Source organism: Herpailurus yagouaroundi, unplaced genomic scaffold (assembly GCF_014898765.1).
Source record: "Herpailurus yagouaroundi ecotype Mexico unplaced genomic scaffold, PumYag 159, whole genome shotgun sequence".
Taxonomy (NCBI): domain Eukaryota; kingdom Metazoa; phylum Chordata; class Mammalia; order Carnivora; family Felidae; genus Herpailurus; species Herpailurus yagouaroundi.
Window position 1 is genome coordinate 27,476,970 of NW_024412400.1, and position 17,257 is coordinate 27,494,226.

General features: G+C 38.7%; 1 protein-coding gene and 1 long non-coding RNA gene across 10 annotated transcripts in view; one reads left to right on the forward strand and one right to left on the reverse strand.

Moving 5' to 3' along the window:
* Positions 1 to 17,257, forward strand: part of NEK11 (NIMA related kinase 11) — a 281,184-nt gene that overhangs the window by 104,708 nt on the left and 159,219 nt on the right. For 5 of the 9 annotated variants that reach the window (XM_040480179.1, XM_040480177.1, XM_040480183.1 and 2 more), the window contains 6 exons: positions 6,540 to 6,689; positions 6,826 to 6,904; positions 7,331 to 7,366; positions 9,694 to 9,779; positions 12,799 to 12,918; positions 15,295 to 15,388. In XM_040480179.1, the coding sequence (XP_040336113.1) occupies positions 6,540 to 6,689; positions 6,826 to 6,904; positions 7,331 to 7,366; positions 9,694 to 9,779; positions 12,799 to 12,918; positions 15,295 to 15,388 (565 nt within the window). The remainder of the gene's footprint in view (positions 1 to 6,539; positions 6,690 to 6,825; positions 6,905 to 7,330; positions 7,367 to 9,693; positions 9,780 to 12,798; positions 12,919 to 15,294; positions 15,389 to 17,257) is intronic. The other 4 variants (XM_040480180.1, XM_040480181.1, XM_040480182.1 and 1 more) reach the window with 1 other exon arrangement.
* Positions 7,571 to 12,903, reverse strand: LOC121033668 (uncharacterized). Its single transcript, XR_005792054.1, has 3 exons — positions 12,815 to 12,903; positions 9,561 to 9,723; positions 7,571 to 7,722 (listed from the first exon to the last, which is right to left on the reverse strand). It is a non-coding gene; the product is annotated as an uncharacterized LOC121033668 (long non-coding RNA).

Sequence of the window (17,257 nt, forward strand, 5' to 3'; positions counted from 1 at the left end):
AGCTCCGCGTCAGGCTCTGTGGTGACAGCTCAGAGCCTGGAGCCTGTTTCAGATTCTGTGTCCTCCTCTCTCTCTGCCCCTCCCCACCCATGCTCTGTCTCTCTGTCTTAAAAATAAATAAAACATTTAAAACATTTAAAAAAAAGAATTGTTGCCTGCATATCTTTCTGATTCAGCACACTGAATATATCCTGCCACTCCTTTCTGGCCTTCCAAGTTTCTGTGGATAGGTCTGCTGCGGGAGAGAGAATCTTAAGCAGGCTCCATGCCCAGCATGGAGCTCAGTGTGGGGCTAGACCCCAGGACTGTGAGATCATGACCTGAGCTGAAATTCAAAGTTGGACGCTTAAATGACTGAGCCACCTAGGCGCCCCTGTGTACTCTTTTCTAGATATCAGGATGATCATCAATTATGTAAAATAAAAGTATCTAAAAGATCAGTAAAGCTGCCCCAACCAGAGTCATGCATTGCTATGGTGGGATAGGTTTCTGTTTGCAGAGTCTGGACAGATTTCAAAGGGTAAGTTTAGTTCCTTGAGACAAGACAACGTCTGAGTTTCATTTGCAATTCATTATCAACCTGTGCTCCTGAAATCCTTTGGGTAGTTCTGGTCAAGCTGGACAGATGGTGAGTTTATGGAGTTCAGGTGTAATTTGCTTCACACGCACCTGATCCCAGATTTCCCTTTCACTGCTAAATTTCCTCCTTCAGGGATTTATTTGCTTACTTCTTCACAGTTAGCTATCTTTTGGAGGAAAAAAAAAAAAAGGAATACAAATCATAGAGTTCTAAATAAAATGCACCTTCTTTTTTTCAAATTGCCCTCTACTTTCCCCTCAACCACCTCCTCACTGCCAGATTTAAGACTGGGAGTCAAGTAAGATAAACATCTTCAAAAAGGATGGAATTGATGAGTTCAAGATTATATAATTATTCCCGTTAGAAATGTTTAGCTGGAAATTGGAAAATAATTAAAACCATAGGTACATAGATGTATAGTTACTAGAATAAAATGTATATATAGTAGATAAATTTTAACTTGTAACAGGATAGCTACGCCTGGGTGGCTCAGTCAGTTGGGCATCTGACTTCGATTCAGGTCATGATCTCATGGTTTGTGAGTTGAACCCCACATTGGGCTCTGAGCTGACAGAACAGAGCCTGGAGCCTGCTTTGGATCCTCTCTCTCCCTCTCTCTCTGCCCCTCCCTGCTTGTGGTCTCCCTCTCTCTCTCTCTGTCAAAATGAATAAACTTAAAAAAAAAAAAAACTTGTAACAGGATAATCAAAAATCTTTTGCCCAAAGTGTCCTGGTGGTGTGTGTAATCAGATTATATCTATTGCAGGCAGGTGCACAGGGACCAGGGAAGGTCCCTTTCTACAAGTCACTCTTCCATGTGCTCAAGTGCAAGTAAATCCCACTAGATCAAAATGAGATAGGTGAATGGAAAACAGAATGCCTTTAGTGAAACTGAGAGGATTTCCAAGAAAGAGAATAGTCTTGTATCAAAATTAATTGATTACTTAGTTAGTCTCTACATCTAATTGTTCTATAGTCTGTTTAGCCAGATAATTCCACAGCTTTTTATAACCCTAGTATATCCATCAAATGTGGCTTTGGTAGAGTTATGTCTCCATAAAAGTAGAGTTTGACTTCATGATCAACTCACTGTACTTAATAGACCACTAACTCCCTTTCCATGAGAAGCAACAGAAAAACAAAAGCCAACCTTGCCTACCTTCCTTTCCTTTTGCCAAAGAGGGTCTCATTGTTTGTATGCCCTATATTTGCATGGTCTGATGCCCTGCATGGCTTGTCTTAGGCCCTAGGGATCCCTGAAGATGAATTATGGTTCCAGGTAGAACCCAAAGTAAGCTTGGGAAATCAGCCCCTGCCTGAAGGTCTTCCATTGGTTTAGCTATGATTTCCAATTCAAAAGAGCCCTTAATGATCAGAAATACAGCATTGAGAGGCAGGATGGCATAGACTTCATGTCTCTAGAGCCAGACAAACTGTATTGCAATCCCAGTTCCACCAGCTACTCAACATGGAAGCATTAACAATTGACCTAATCTTGTGGTTTCCTCATCTGAAGAATGGGAGTGATAATAATAGTTTCTGCTTCATTAGGATTGTTATGAGAATGATTAAATGAGTTAATATATGTAAGGAATATAGAACAGGGCCTAATTTATAGTAAACACTATTAAAATTTCAGCTAGTATTTTTCTTTATTATTTTTTTATTTTTTTTAATGTTTATTCATTTTAGAGACAGAGACAGAGCATGAATGGGGGAAGGTCAGAGAGAGAGGGAGACACAGAATGTGAATCAGGCTCCAGGCTCTGAGCTGTCAACACAGAGCCCGATGCGGGGCTCAAACTCACGGACCGCGAGATCATGACCTGAGCCGAAGTCAGTTGCCCAACCGACTGAGCCACCTAGGCGCCCCTCAGCTAGTATTTTTCTGATTACAATTATTATTGTTACCATTTGTATTATTGATAGAGATAATATAATAGTCTGCTCCCAAGTCAGCTCAAAATGTCCTGTGTCAGAGATTGTTGCTTTCATCCAGCCCTTTCAACCTATCAGAGCCAGGAGAGATTATCTGGCTTTGTTGTGCTTTTAACCCAAGGCCTGAAGAAGACTCTGAGCCCACAGGAGGAGCTGAATTAAATCCTCAGAAGAGTATGTGGGTGCTGAGTGATTGATAGCCTTCTACACTTAGAGTAGTTTCATTCCTTTTTTTCAGTGTTAAAATTACTACATGTACATTAGATTACATAGCAGAGTGTATGTAGTGAGTGTAAATTTTTTAGAAAATATTTTTAAGATATATTGAATGAGAACAATACCAACACCAAACAAGCTGATCTAATATGGCACCTTTCTGGGCAAATTACTTCCTTTCTCTGAGTTTTGGTTTTCTCACTAATACAATGAGAGTTTAGAATTAGCAAATCTTGATAGACCTGTAGCTGTACTATTTTAAACATTCTCAAGGTTCAAATTAGACTCTTCTTTGGGGAAAATAAGTCAGCATATTGGGGCAGAGTTGATAACACACAAATATTTTACACATATCCACCCAAATAAAAGCATTTGATTCGATTTGATGATTATATTTTACTAGTAATGTGTAGCCTTCCCCTCTCTTTTTGTTAAGAAAACTTTTCTCATAGTGTAACAAGTACTGACTTGATATTGTCTTTTTCATTTTCACCAATTCTTACGGTGAAAGTGTATAGTGGTGCTGCACTGTGCTTTTCATTTGCATTTTCTCTGATGACTGATGATGTCAAACGTCTCATGATTTGGGGCCATTTAGCGTCTCTTCAAGTCGTTTGTCCATTTTTCCATTGGGTTCTCTCCTTTTTCTTATTGATTGGTAGGAGTTGTAATTAATAAATTAATGAACTTTAACCAGTTCTGGATACCAGTCTTTGATGAATATTTGAGCTGCAATGTCTTCTCCTACTCTGTTTCTTCCTTTTCACTCTTAGTGGTGTCTTTTCATGAATAGAAGTTCCTAATTATAATGGAGTCCATTTTATCAGTGCATAACATTACTGCCAGTGTTTTTTTATGTTTTGTTTAGGAAGTCTTTGCCTGTCCCCAGATCAGGAAGATATTCTTGTTTTCTTTTACAAGCTTTATGATCTTATTTTTCATAGTAAAAATTGGTGATTTTTGTGCATGTGTCTGGTGTGAGATAGTAGTCCACATATATCACTTTCCATATGTGTATTCAGTTGGCCAAGCATAATTTGTTAAAAGGATCATTTTTTTTCCTTTACCATAGTGCAGTTTGTCTTTGCATTAGTCAAGTGACTGAATTTGTGTGGATCTGTTTTTGAGCCCTCTGTTTCATTCCATGGTCTATTTTTTCTTCTTTGCTAATATCACATTTTCATAAGTAATGTAACTTTATAATGAATCTTGGTATTTGATAATATAAGACCTCCAATGTACCATGTCTATCTTAGTCCCTTTGCATTTCCATGTAAGTTTTAGAATCAGTTTGTCAATTCCCACAAAAAGTCTGCTAGGATTTTGATTGATACTGCATTGAGTCTATAGGTCATTCTGGGAAAAATCGACATCTTCATTATTTTGACTCCTCCAAACCACACATGTGGATCTCTCCCCCTCCCCCCCGGCCCCCCCCCCTTTATTGGTTCTTTAATTTCTCTTAACATTGGATTGTGGTTTACAGTGTAGGGTGTATATCTTTCATTGGATTTATTCCTAGGTGTTTGACACTGTATGATGTTAATGTAAATGGCATTATGCATTTCGTTTTTTAAATGTTTGTCACAGGCTTATTGAAATGACCTTTTGTGTACATAACCATGTTGACATGCTAATGACAGTTTAATATATTTTTCTAATCTTTATATATATAATTTTTACTGTCTGATAGTCTTTTTAATTGAAACATTATACATTTACATTTAACATAATTACTGTATATTTGTATTTTTATTTGTCATTTTATACACACACACACACTTTCATTTAACTTTTTCTGGCCTTATTGTTCTGAATAGCACTTTCATTACAATATTGAATAGAAGTAGTGATAGTACGCATACTTATCTTGTTCTCAATGTCAAAATAAAAGCATAAACTTTCAATATGTATTGATACATACATATCACATCTTCTTTAGCTATTCATCAGTCCATGGATACTTGAGCCCTCTCTATAGTTTGACTATTGTTGACAATGCTGCTCTAAATATTTGGGTGCAAGTACCCCTTCAAATATGCAATTTTGTATCCTTCGGGTAAATACCTAGTAGTACAATTGCTGTATCATAGGATAGTTCTTTTTTTAACTTTTCTGGGGAGGCTCCATGTTGTTTTCTAGACTGGCTACACCAGTTTGCATTCACGCCAGCAGTGCAAGAGGGTTCCCCTTTCTCCGCATCCTCACCAACACCTGTTGTTTCTTGTGTTGTCAGTTTTAGCCATTCTGACAGGTGTGACCCTCCCTGCATTCCTTGTTTCTGCCTGGAGTCATTTTTCTTCAAGTTGAAGAATTCCATTTGGGGATTGTTTTTAGTGCTGTCCTGCTGGCAATGAATTCTCTTAATTTTTGATTGTCTAAAAATGTCTTTATTTCACATTTATTGAAGGAAATTTTTCCTAGTATAGAAACCTAAATATGTGCTACGTTATTTAATAGTCTTATGGATGGGTACAAAATTAATTTTCATAATTTATAATATTTACATTGATCTTGGTGTTCTAGTCACTATCATGGGTTTTATCCTAACATCCTCCTTCTTTCTGGCGTTCTGTAATAAAAATAGTCTAGAATGTGGAAGAGAAAATACCTTATGAATTTGAACAAGCCGTTTAACTTCTTAGAGCCAGGTTGCATGGGAAAAATATAGTGGCTGTACGTCACTATGAAGTTATGAGATTCTGTTTAGTTATATCTGGAAGTTGCTTTGTAATATATGTAAAGTACCAATTAGATAGAAATGTTTAGTGTTACTGTTATGTACTGAAACAGAAACATCTCATTGTATTCAGTATATCCAGGATTCTCTTATTAGTGAACATTTTTATGATACCCACAAAATGGTTAAAATGATAGTATTCATGTATATATTTATTTATACAGACACTACCTTTTATAAGAAAGTGGGACAGTGTTTAAAGTTACATAAAACACAACTTACACAAGGTTGGTTGTAAGTTTATTCCTGATTTTTCAAGCAACTAACATGAAAAGAGAGACCTGGCTAGTTACATAATCCAAAATACTCATGAGATTAAAAATAATCCATTAATTTAGGAGAAGTACAGTTCTTTCTTAATATTAAGTTCAGGCAAGATTTCCCCCTTTTCTTAATGATGCAGAGTTATTTAAAAGATTATTCTGCTGGTTTAGAGGTTACTGATTTGCATGGTTAATCCTATCAGTGTCAGACTGATCTAGAATTTTAATACTCTTATTTCATACCCTCAAAGGGAGAATTATATACATTTTAATGTGAGCTACAAGTAGCTGCTTTTCCACCCTACTTGTAAATGGATTCTATTCAGAAAACTAATAAAGAATGCCAGCTTCCTTTTCAAAATGCTTGGATACACATTTGAGGGAAGTTTAGGCTGATAAATTAAAATTTTGTTTTGTATATAATTAACAAAACTGCCTTAGAAAGATATTTAGCTGTATTTTATTGTTCCTTCATAGAGGTTCTTTACTACATTGATCAAATGTTTATTTACCCTACTGTGTGCAGACATAGTAGGTTTGTTTGTTTTCCTCTGACAAAAAGTGGTCATTCAGACTTAACATTTTGTAAGGTTTTTTTTTTTTCACTTTACCCTCTTCATTTATTAAACATGTGTTTAAATGGAAAAGAAATATAGTACTGAAGCTTTTAAACAAACAAAAAAATCAAAGGATATGTTAGTGTCTCACAACCAATGCCCTGATACATCCAAGGTTTTATATGGTGATCAAATTTAAAATAGGGCATTTGTTCCTTATTTAATTTCTTTGACTTTGTCTTTAGGTCTCTGGCATGCATTTTATATGAGATGTGCTGCATGAACCATGCGTTCACTGGCTCCAATTTCTTGTCCATTGTTTTAAAAATTGTTGAAGGTGACACGCCTTCTCTCCCCCAGAGATACCCAAGAGAACTGAATACCATCATGGAACGGTATGGAAATAAATATGTTGCCACAAAAACAATTTTAAATTGTACTTATATTTTAGTTCATTTGAAAAATAATTTTCTTTTTCTTTTCTTTTTTCTTTTTCTTTTCTTAAAATAATTTTCTTTTTAAACATTACAGCATGTTGAACAAGAGTCCTTCATTGAGACCATCTGCTATAGAAATTTTAAAAATTCCTTACATTGATGAACAACTACAGGTATTTAAAATGGAAGGGATACTGGGAAACCTGTATTAGCATTTATATACATTCTAGAACTTGAAGATATGCTGTGAGAATAAGATGCATCAAGAATCAGTGAGAAAGGAGAAATAAGATTTTTTTTTTTTAAGCTGAGGGATATTATTAGTCAGACAATCTATTTGGAAAAGAAGGTGTGTGAACTCCACAGTTACCTGGAGCCCCAGATATGAGAAGTTAGGATTGTAATTTTTGGCCCAAACTCAACATTGACCCATAGAGCTCTTGGTTTACTTTGCAAATATATTTCTGCTAAGGCAAGAATGCGCTACTAATACTACTAAAATCTGGGGTTTTCACTGAGTCTTTGTTATTCCACTCCTTTGTTATGGGTCTTAATAATCCATTTTATTGATCAGGTGAATTTATTTTGTTTTCCTGTAGATTAGAAATTTTGATGCAGAGAATCTACCTCTGGTGGTAAGAAAAAAGCAAACGGTACCCTATTGGAGATTTTTGTTTTTGTTCTTGTTTTTTAAATTAGGCTTTTGTGAGTGCCTCAGGCAAATTTCCTTTAATTTTATGACTAATTTTAAGTGGACCCACAAACAGTCATTCACCTTCAAACATGGGCACACTTTTTCGTCCGCGTCCAGTTTCTACGTTGGCAGGAAACAAGGATGCTGACTTGATGTGCACCCATCAGTTGTGTGCTGGTCACAGTGCTGATGCTGGAGGTGCTGAAAGGAAGGCCTATGGCTCCCGTATTTTGCAATTTGATTGCTGGGAAGAGGACCCAGTACCCAAGAAAAAGTAATCATACATTATCAGGAACACTAGGAAGAAAGCACACAGGATGCTGTAAAGTAAGGGAAGGGGATGGCTTTGGTGGTCAAAGAAAGAGTCGGTTACATTTCTCTACCAGTGAGATGGTGAAAAACACCCAGACATGTAAAGAGCCTGAGAGAATGTTGGAATCACAGGGAATTAGCTGGGACAGAGCCCAGAGTCAGATTATGTTTCTAAAGGGAGACATGGAGGGAAGGGTTCTTATGCAACAATGTGCTCTCTACAGAAGCCCCTGAGGAAAAGTGGGGTGAGCAGGACAGGGGATGGAAGGGAGGTAGAAGTTTCCAGGGACTTTTGGCTTTCGCTATGTATAACTTTCCCTATGCAAAGCCAGTTCCATTAGCCTAAGGGCAGGCCGCTGAAAAAGAGGCACAGGTACTAACTGTTGGGATCAAAACCACCCTGATGGGGCTGTGAGCATACCAAAAAAAAAAAAGTTGAAAGGAATCCAAGGGGATCTGCTGGGACTAGCGTGAGGTGAGTAAGGCATTTGCCCTTGGACAAAATTAAAGAGACCATCAAAAACTCAGTAATCAGGATAAATAACATTTGATTGCAGTGTTTAAAAAATCCAAATTAGGGGCGCCTGAGTGGCTCAATTGGTTGGGCATTCGACTCTCGATTTCAGCTCAGCTTATGATCCCAGGGTCATGGGATCAAGCCCTGCGTTGGGCCCTGTGTTGACAGCATGGAGCCCACTTGGGATTCTCTCTCTCTCTCTCTCTCTCTCTCTCTCTCTCTGCCCCACTCCCACCCCTCTCAAAATAAAAAAATAAACATTTTGTAAAAAATCCAAATTAATAGGGCGCCTGGATGGCTCAGCTCATTGAGCATTCAACTTTGGCTTAGGTCATGATCTCACGTTTCCTAGGTTTGAGCCCCCCATCTGTGCTAACAGCTCAGAGCCTGGAGCCTGCTTTTGATTGTGTGTCCCTCTCTCTCTCTCTGCCCCTCCCCCACTCACACTCTGTCTCTCTCTCAAAAAATGAATAAACATTTTAAAAATTCTAAAAGTCCATGGTAACAAAATATCAAAAATTCAAAGACGGGATCCAACAGGGCTGGGATTAGGGTGATGCAAATGAGGTAGTCTGGTGCATGTTCAGGGTTGGGTCCTGTCTTTATAAAGTTTTATTTATTTTATTTTCTTAATTCTAGTATAATTAACATAAAGTTAACAGTTATATTAGCTTCAGGTGTACAATACGGCGATTCACCAGTTCTGTATGTACATTATTCAGTGCTCATCGCACAGTAAGTGTACTCTTAATCCTCGTCACGTTTCCCCATCCCCCACCCACCTGGCAACCAGCAGTTTGTTCTCTATACTTAAGGGTCTGTTTGTTTGTCTCTTTTTTCCTTTGTTTTGTTTCTTAAATTCCACATAAGAATGAAATCATATGATATTTGTTTTCCTCTGACTTACTTTACTTAGCATTATACCTCTAGATCCATCCATGTTGCAAATGGCAAGATGTAAACATTTGATATTGTATTCTCCATGGCTTTTTGCATTAATTTTGATTTTTCATAATATTGCCTTAAAATATGACTTATCTTGGTTACTGAGTCTTTTGGTGCCCCTTCAGTTTTGCACCTGCAGTGAGTGCCTCGTTCTGTCCCACCCTAGTCTTGGCCCCAGGAGTGGGGACACGGACCCAAGGCCGGGGAGAGCCTGTGTGTTCATGGAGCTGATGGGAGGCCTGCCCGTGGTGGGTAGCAGGGAGAGAGCAGGCAGTGCAAGATGAACTTGGAGAGACAAGTATAAGCTGCGTAAGCTACCATGCAATTTTTTGTAACCCTTTATAGAAGGAAAAATAGTTACCAGTGGGTTTTATTTTCAAGCTCCCAGGCATGGTCATTAATACTGCACATCAGAAAAGACCCCTGGTAGTTTTATGCCCTTTCATCCCTGAAGAGGAGTATTTAAGATGCATCAGGGTTGTTTTCTATTTTAGCACCTGATGTGTAGATATTCGGAGATGACTCTGGAAGACAAGAATTTGAATTGTCAGGAGGAGGCTGCTCAGATAATTAATGCCATGTAAGTAATTGCTTGTTTTTAAAAAGCCCATTGAGCATAAATGTTAAATGCATTTGTCTTTAAAAATCTATTAGTGCTAAGCTGACTGCTTGGAGTTTCCTAGAATTCACTTAAGTCTTGCCAAGAAATTAAGGAGCTTCAGTATCTTGGCGTTCCAAAGCCCCTTTGCCCCAGGTGGTAGCAAATTGAATTATAAAAGTTTTAAACCACTGCACAGCTTACAGATCTGCAGGGTAGCTCTGCAGTTGCCTTGTAAGTATATAGAGAAATTAATATCTCAAACATTTAGTGATATTTATGCTAATGAACCTTCTATATTAAGCATAAATGGTTTTCACATCTTGTTTGTTTAACAGGAACTGGCAGAGTATCTATTGAGAAGACAACATTGTAAAGTCCTAGGACAATTGAAAATAAGCCAAAATTTATTTCTTCAGATACACATATAACTAGAGAATGTGTTTTTCACAAATATAATTATTACTATTTTTTGAAAGTTCATTTATAAATATAGAGATATATAACTATGAAGAGAGCACAAGTCGGGGAGGGGCAGATAGAGAGAGAGCGAGAGAATACCAAGCAGGTTCTGTGCTGCCAATGCAGAGCCCAGTGCAGGGTTTAATCCTGTGAACTGTGAGATCATGTCCTGAGCTGAAACCAAGAGTCAGACGCTCAACTGATTGAACACCCAGATGCCCCAACAAGCATAATTATTTCTTAAAAAAAATTTGTTTAATGTTTGTATGTATTTTTGAGAGGGAGAAAGACAGAGTGTGAGCAGGGAAGGGGCAGAGAGAGAGGGAGTCACAGAATCTGAAGCAGGCTCCAGTCTCTGGGCACAGAGCCCAGTGTGGGGTTTGAACTCACGAGCCACGAAATCGTGACCTGAGCCGAAGTCAGACGCTTAACCTACTGGGCCACCCAGGCGCCCCCATAATTATTTAACTTCTCTCTCCTACCTCATTCAAAATTTCTGTGCTATACCATACAAGAGCATAGAATACTAGGTTACTTCTGAACAGCCATGTATCGCCCTTCAGGCTGTGGACTGCACAACTCCAGGGAGCACCACTTATAAAGACCAAATCTACAGTTTTGCTGAAGGAACTCTCTATTTAATTTTTAATGACCCTGTGCAAAGGTAGAGATGTGCAAGGCTGTAGGTGGGAACAGTAGCCCTCATTAGCCTAATCTTCAAGGCCAAATAACACAGATATGTTACTCTACCCCTTAGTCCAGTGGTTTTCAACTGCACTGTTTTCCAGTTTCACATTCAAACTGAGGAAACTGGTTCCTCAAAGTCTTTGTCTAATGCATGATTTCCAGTTAAAATAGCCTGTACCTCAGGGGCTAACTAGGAGAAACCTACTTTCCTTGAGTTGCTAATTATTCTTTCCCGAATGCCTGGATTCTTATTTTATTTTATTTTATTTTAAACTAGAGATGTGAGAGTAGTAGGTATTTTTTAAATACTAGACTAATTTTGGCTATTACTTTGCACTGCAATTGTGAGATAGTTTACCTGATGGCACTTACAATTAAAGTGTGCTGGAATCCAATTGTTTGGGTGGTCTTTCTCATCATAAAATATGATTTCAAGTTGTCACTTTTTTCACTATGTATGACTATGTTTTAGGGATCTCTATTTGATCTTACAAAATAAAGGATGTATATTCCAGAAAATTTTGTGTCTTCTAGAGGCTCCAACTGTATTCCAGAGGGATAAGAGCTATCTACAAGTAGCCATTATAATTACACAAAATATTCCAAAATAATTAGAATTATTACAAAATAATAAAGACTAGAGTGGGAATAAATGAAATAGAGGAGACTTCTCTAGTGTTTTTTAAGGAGGGAGTTGAATACAAAAGCCATTCTGCAGTATCAGGCCCTGACCAAGTCAGGCACAGAAACAAAGGTCATTGAGAATATGGTTGCAGATCTTTCAATACATGAGTAATGTAAGCACATTTCTTTACCTGAAGAAAGAGGCTCTTAAATAATAATATTGACTAATATTTTTGGGGGTGTTTGGCTTTGTTATAAGCACTTTACATGAGTCAACTCATTGAAACTCACAAGAACCCTATGACTTAAGTGTCATTATTATTATTATTATTATTTTAATGATCATAGAGAGGTTAAGTAACTTTAATTGTAAGCGCCATCAGGTAAACTATTTCACAGTTGCAGTACAAAGTCATAGCCAAGATTAGTCTAGTGTTTTAAAAATATCCACTACTGTCACATCTCTAACTTAATATAAAATAAAATAAGAATCCAGGCATTCGGGAAAGAATAATTAGCAACTCAAGGAAACTAAGTTATAGGAACATGCCTAAAACATTACCCCCTGAGGGCCTATACATGTAACCTGGGCACTATATTTGAACCCAGAGACTGTTATTAATCTGTGTGATAACCACTGTGCCATGCTTACCTACTGTATGAAGCATAGAATTTACAACATCGTCAACAAAATGTAGCTACTAAAATACTACCATATGGGGCCTTTTATGTGTCACATACTGTATATACGTTATCTCATATAGTACTCACCATAGCCTGTGCTTTACAGATGAGAAAACTGAGGTTTAGTAACTCGCCCAAGGCTACAGAGCTGATATGTGGTAGAGATGGGGTTCAAACCCTGCCTAATTCCAAAGTATATCCTATGCACATGGTTGAATTAGTCTGCCAGTCCATTTATTCCTTGATGGCCAAGATCCTAATTTGATCCTTACATTATAAAAAGCAGTCATAGGCAATGAAATGAGCAGAAATTTGTTAAATATGTAATTTGCTTTTAAACAAAAGTCTAATTTGAAAAATATTGCCAATTAACCACAGTCCTGGTTGGCTCATTACCTACCCTGAGTTTATTAGTTTTTGCCTGGCCTGTCTCCAGATGCTTCCCCCTTCTCGGTAATGTAATGATACTTCTGTAAAATATTTGTTTAATTTTTCTGAGCGTGTTTGGGATGAGCTGCATGTGGGGGATCTTTATTATTCATAGGCAAAAAAAGATCCACCTGCAGACTCTGCGGGCGCTGTCTGAAGTCCAGAAAATGACACCAAGAGAAAGGATGCGGCTGAGGAAGCTCCAGGCAGCTGATGAGAAGGCCAGGAAGCTGAAGTAAGTTGCCTTTCCTTAGGGTACCTTGGACTCTGGCCACTTCACAGGACTCCAAAGGAATTTACTAAAGAAAAGCAAAAGCAAAAACAAGAAATCAAAATGCATATACGCATTTATATTTGTTTCATCACTTACTCGTCCCCTCAAAAGACGGTTATTTCAGCCATAGGTGGTTATTGGATGCCAGCCACCATTAATGTCAGGCTTTCAGTCTTGGGTGCAAAGAAAGGTTGACTATCAGGGAGGTAATTAGTGATGAAAATATAGAGCTAGCCTACAAATGAAGCCTCATTGTTGCTGAGACCTCTTTTTTTTTTTTAATTAAAAAAAATTTTTTTAATGTTTATTCATTTTTGAGAGACAGAGAGAGACAGAGCATGTGCAGGGAAGGGGCAGAGAGAGAGGGAGACACAGAATCTGAAGCAGGCTCCAGGCTCCGAGCTGTCAGCACAGAGCCCAACGTGGGGCTCAAACTCACAAACTGCGAGATCACGACCTGAGCTGAAGTGGGACACTCAACCGACTGAGCCACCCAGGCGCCTCTGACACCTCTTGTACATATGCCAGCAAGAGAGTGAAGAGGGTGGCTTCACTATCTTGTCCTCACTCCCCAGATGTTTGCTGTACTCCCTCTGCCAGGAGACCTAGCTGGTCTATAGGGAGAAGAATGTCCCAGCAGGAAATTGTTGGCTTTAGGAAGCAGATTGGAAGCAGCTCTGTTCTTCCAAGTGAAACCCTTTGAAAAGTCAATGCTCAAGGCGGGCTGCTGGTGGACAGTATCACTAGGAATTAAAGTATTTGCGTGAAAAGGGAAAATTCCAAAGAGACCTAGACTCCCGATTTCTGAAAGACAGATTTTTCAGTTGGTAGATTATCCAGTTTCCTCATTCTTCTTCTTTGTTCCTCTGCCAACTTTTTAGTAGTTTAGAAGCCCCAACTAACAACTAGAGAGACAGAAAAGACCTGAAAGTCAAATCTGTTCATTTTGTGACCTTGGTAGCATATCTGAAAGAGGATTTAGAGGTATTCTCGCACTTGCTGTGCGTATCATGAGGAACCAAGGAAGAATCGGTGAGACTACTTCTTTTCCCTTAACACACGCTTTCTGTAATCAGTGTGGAAAGGTATTTCTGTCAGAGTGCATCAGGGGTAGTCGTGTGCTGGTAAATGTTTAACAACCACCTCTGGGGTTGTGGGGCAGGGGGTGTAAATACTCCCATGATGGCCAATTTCAGGCCACCGGTATGATATCATCGAATGTTCAGTTGGAAGATATGGACACAATCTGCTCTTGGGAACCTAGTGCAAACTGGTTTCTGCAAACCACAGCACCACTGAGTATGGGTTTTACTGAGAAAATATATTTACATAAATCCCTTGAGCCACTGTCACAGTCCCAGACCTATTTCTAACTCTTCGGGAATGGCAATATTCCTGCGGTACCATGACTCATGTCATTGTTTGAGGGTAAGAGGAAAATGAAATCTTTGACAGGAACAGATTAAAAAGGCAATTTAATAACTTATACGCATATTACAAATTATGTTTCAGATTAAAACTTTTTTATACACAAAGTAAGTAATCCATCTTCCACATGACATTCAATATGTTTCTTATTTAAAGGCAATGGTTTTAACTAAAGTTTGGTCCTAATTTTGTGAATAAATTACATTGGAATTGTTTTTGATCATTATTTTAGGATTCGAGTGCAGTCATAAAAAGACTCTATTGTCAGAAGGGATATAATGTATCCACTTTATAAACAAAATTTGACTACAGGGATGTTCAGTGACTTTTCAACAATATAAATCGAAATTAGCACACAAGTAATCCCCAGAACTCAAATCTTTCTTTCAGTTTGGTGGCAGGTCTGTTACTTTCTATTCTTCTATACTACACACAAAACAAAATGTGTCTGAGAAAAATTCCCCTTTACAGTGACTCTCAAGTTCTTTGCGTAAATTCTTTGACATCTAGCTCTAATCTCCTTGTGTGTTAATTCATCCTGAGAACAGTAGTCGAGTTATCAGTATGTGCTGGGCACTGTCTGGACGTCAGGGGCGCACACCCTTGCCACCACAGAGAATGCCCAGGGATCAAAGAAAGAACCACCTTCTTTTGCCTCAGAGGCATGCCTCAGGCATTCATTTTAGGGGCCTTAAGGATGGACGAGCAGCCAGAGCATTATCATGTGTGCTTAAAAGAGAATCAGGTGGGTTCTGCACTGCACTTTCCTTGATGAGGGAGAGACCCATTGACCTGGTTTTCCAACACCCCGGTTTGCCTGTTGAAACAGGGATCACGCTTACCTGCATAGTATAGATGTGGCTTTAGCAAAATGCAGCTGTTTTTTCTACATTCACTTTAAATCTGCAGAAAGCTTGCAGAAGAGAAATATGAAGAAAATAACAAACGAATGCAAGAGTTGAGATCTCGGAACTCTGAGCAGCTAACTATTGATGTTCTCCATGTAAGTGCTCTCTTGTTTTAAATTTCACATCAGACTTTGAATTGCTTCAGATTCATCACATTCATGTGGCTGATCAGGCAGGAAGAGGGACAAAGGGGAGAAAAAAGGCATCCAGACCAACTTTGCCCCATTCAGGGAGGAGGTAGTAGGGTTTATTTTAGAATATAGGCCAGTGGTTAGTGATGACAGTAATTCAGAGCAGCTGTACTTAGAGATGGATTGATAGATTCATCCAAAAACATCCAAGTGCATACTGTGTTCAGGATAACTCAATCAGCACGGAATGAACAACTGAGGAGTAAAATTATGACTTTGCAGAGCAAATTGTGTTCATATATAATTTTGAATTTCAGCCATGCTCTTGTTGCTTTACCTCTTTAGTCCATCGTTCTCTTTCTGTCTTATCTTTTATTCTTTCACTTTTTATTTGTCTCCTGTCTGTATCATTGTGCATTGTGTTAATACCCCTTTTGAACTTTGAATAATTACCTTAGAAGTCCAATAATAAGTAGGGTTTTGGAGTCCCATGAAATGGACCCTGAATCATGTCCCCTGCATCCCAAGCTCCTGAATAACAAATACCATTTTCCCTAATGGTTAAAAACATCATGGGTCTTGGTATAGGCTCTGATATTTAAGGAAGTCTTTCTTCAGGGTCGTATTTGTACAATAGACTTCAACTCCAACTTCCTATCTCTTCTGGTAAAAGCAACATGGGAAGGAGTCATTTTCATGGAGAACTTTACTGTCTCAAATTCTGTTTTTTCATTCATTGGAGATCTCTGCATCTGATTCTTTTTCTTTAGCAGTAAGAACCAAGCCCCCTGAAGCTGTGGGATGATCCCTGGAGTCTGGGGACACTAGCTCTGCTGTAGCTCAGTGATCAGAGAGCACCAAACTCTCAACCAGGCAGAGCTTAGAATCACTTGTTAATCCACCTTTCTGAAATATTTAGTGGTTGTGAGTGTTATAGATTTCTGAAAATCCAAAGTTGGACCAGTTGAGGGGCCCAGGCTTCTCTGACCTTAAGAGTTTCTCTCCTTTGGGGTGCCTAGGTAACTCAGTTGGTTAAGCATCTGACTCTTGATTTCGCCTCAGGTCATGATCTCAAGGTTTTTCAGATCAAGCCCCATGTTGGTCTCTGCACTGGCAGTGAGGAGCCTGCTTGGGATTCTCTCTCTCTTCCTCTCTCTCTGTCCTTCCCCTGCTCACTCTTTTTCTCTCTCTTTCAAAATAAAGAAATAAACATTTTTAAAAAAGAGTATCTCTTTCTTGGACCCTTTAGCAGATAATGTAGGGACACTGCTGACATGTGCTCAATCCCACTCACCCCACTCTCCTCCCATTGCCCACTCCATTAAGTGAAGCCAGCTGTGGGATCTGTTGTGGGTCCCAGAGAGACATGGGAGTTGGTATCATTCCCACTCATGAAACCTAGTGAACAGAGAAATTGCTGGCTGAAAGAGATGGAGTCAGCAGCAGTGTTGGATCCCTACTTGGAGAAAGGTCTTGATTTCACCACTGCATGGAAGGACCTGAGCCCCCTCCAAGCACTGAGTGCCTGTCTTCAGCTCCCCAGTTTTTAGGCCCTGAAATGATAACTTCTGGAGGTGCATGACTTTTCCTAGGTCTGTCAGCTTTCTTTACCATGGGACTGAGAATTGCCAATTGCCAAGGTCCTTGGGAGGAATCTGGCATGATTATAGAGATTCTGTGTTTGTTAGTGTGTGTGAAACTACTTGTTAATCATCTGAATAAAACTGGACATTTTCCCTGGAATGTTAAAGGGATTTTATCCTCAGAGGTTAGAAATTGAGAAGTACAGATGTGGTAATATTTTGTTGTATAAGACCTAAATAACTTTCTTTA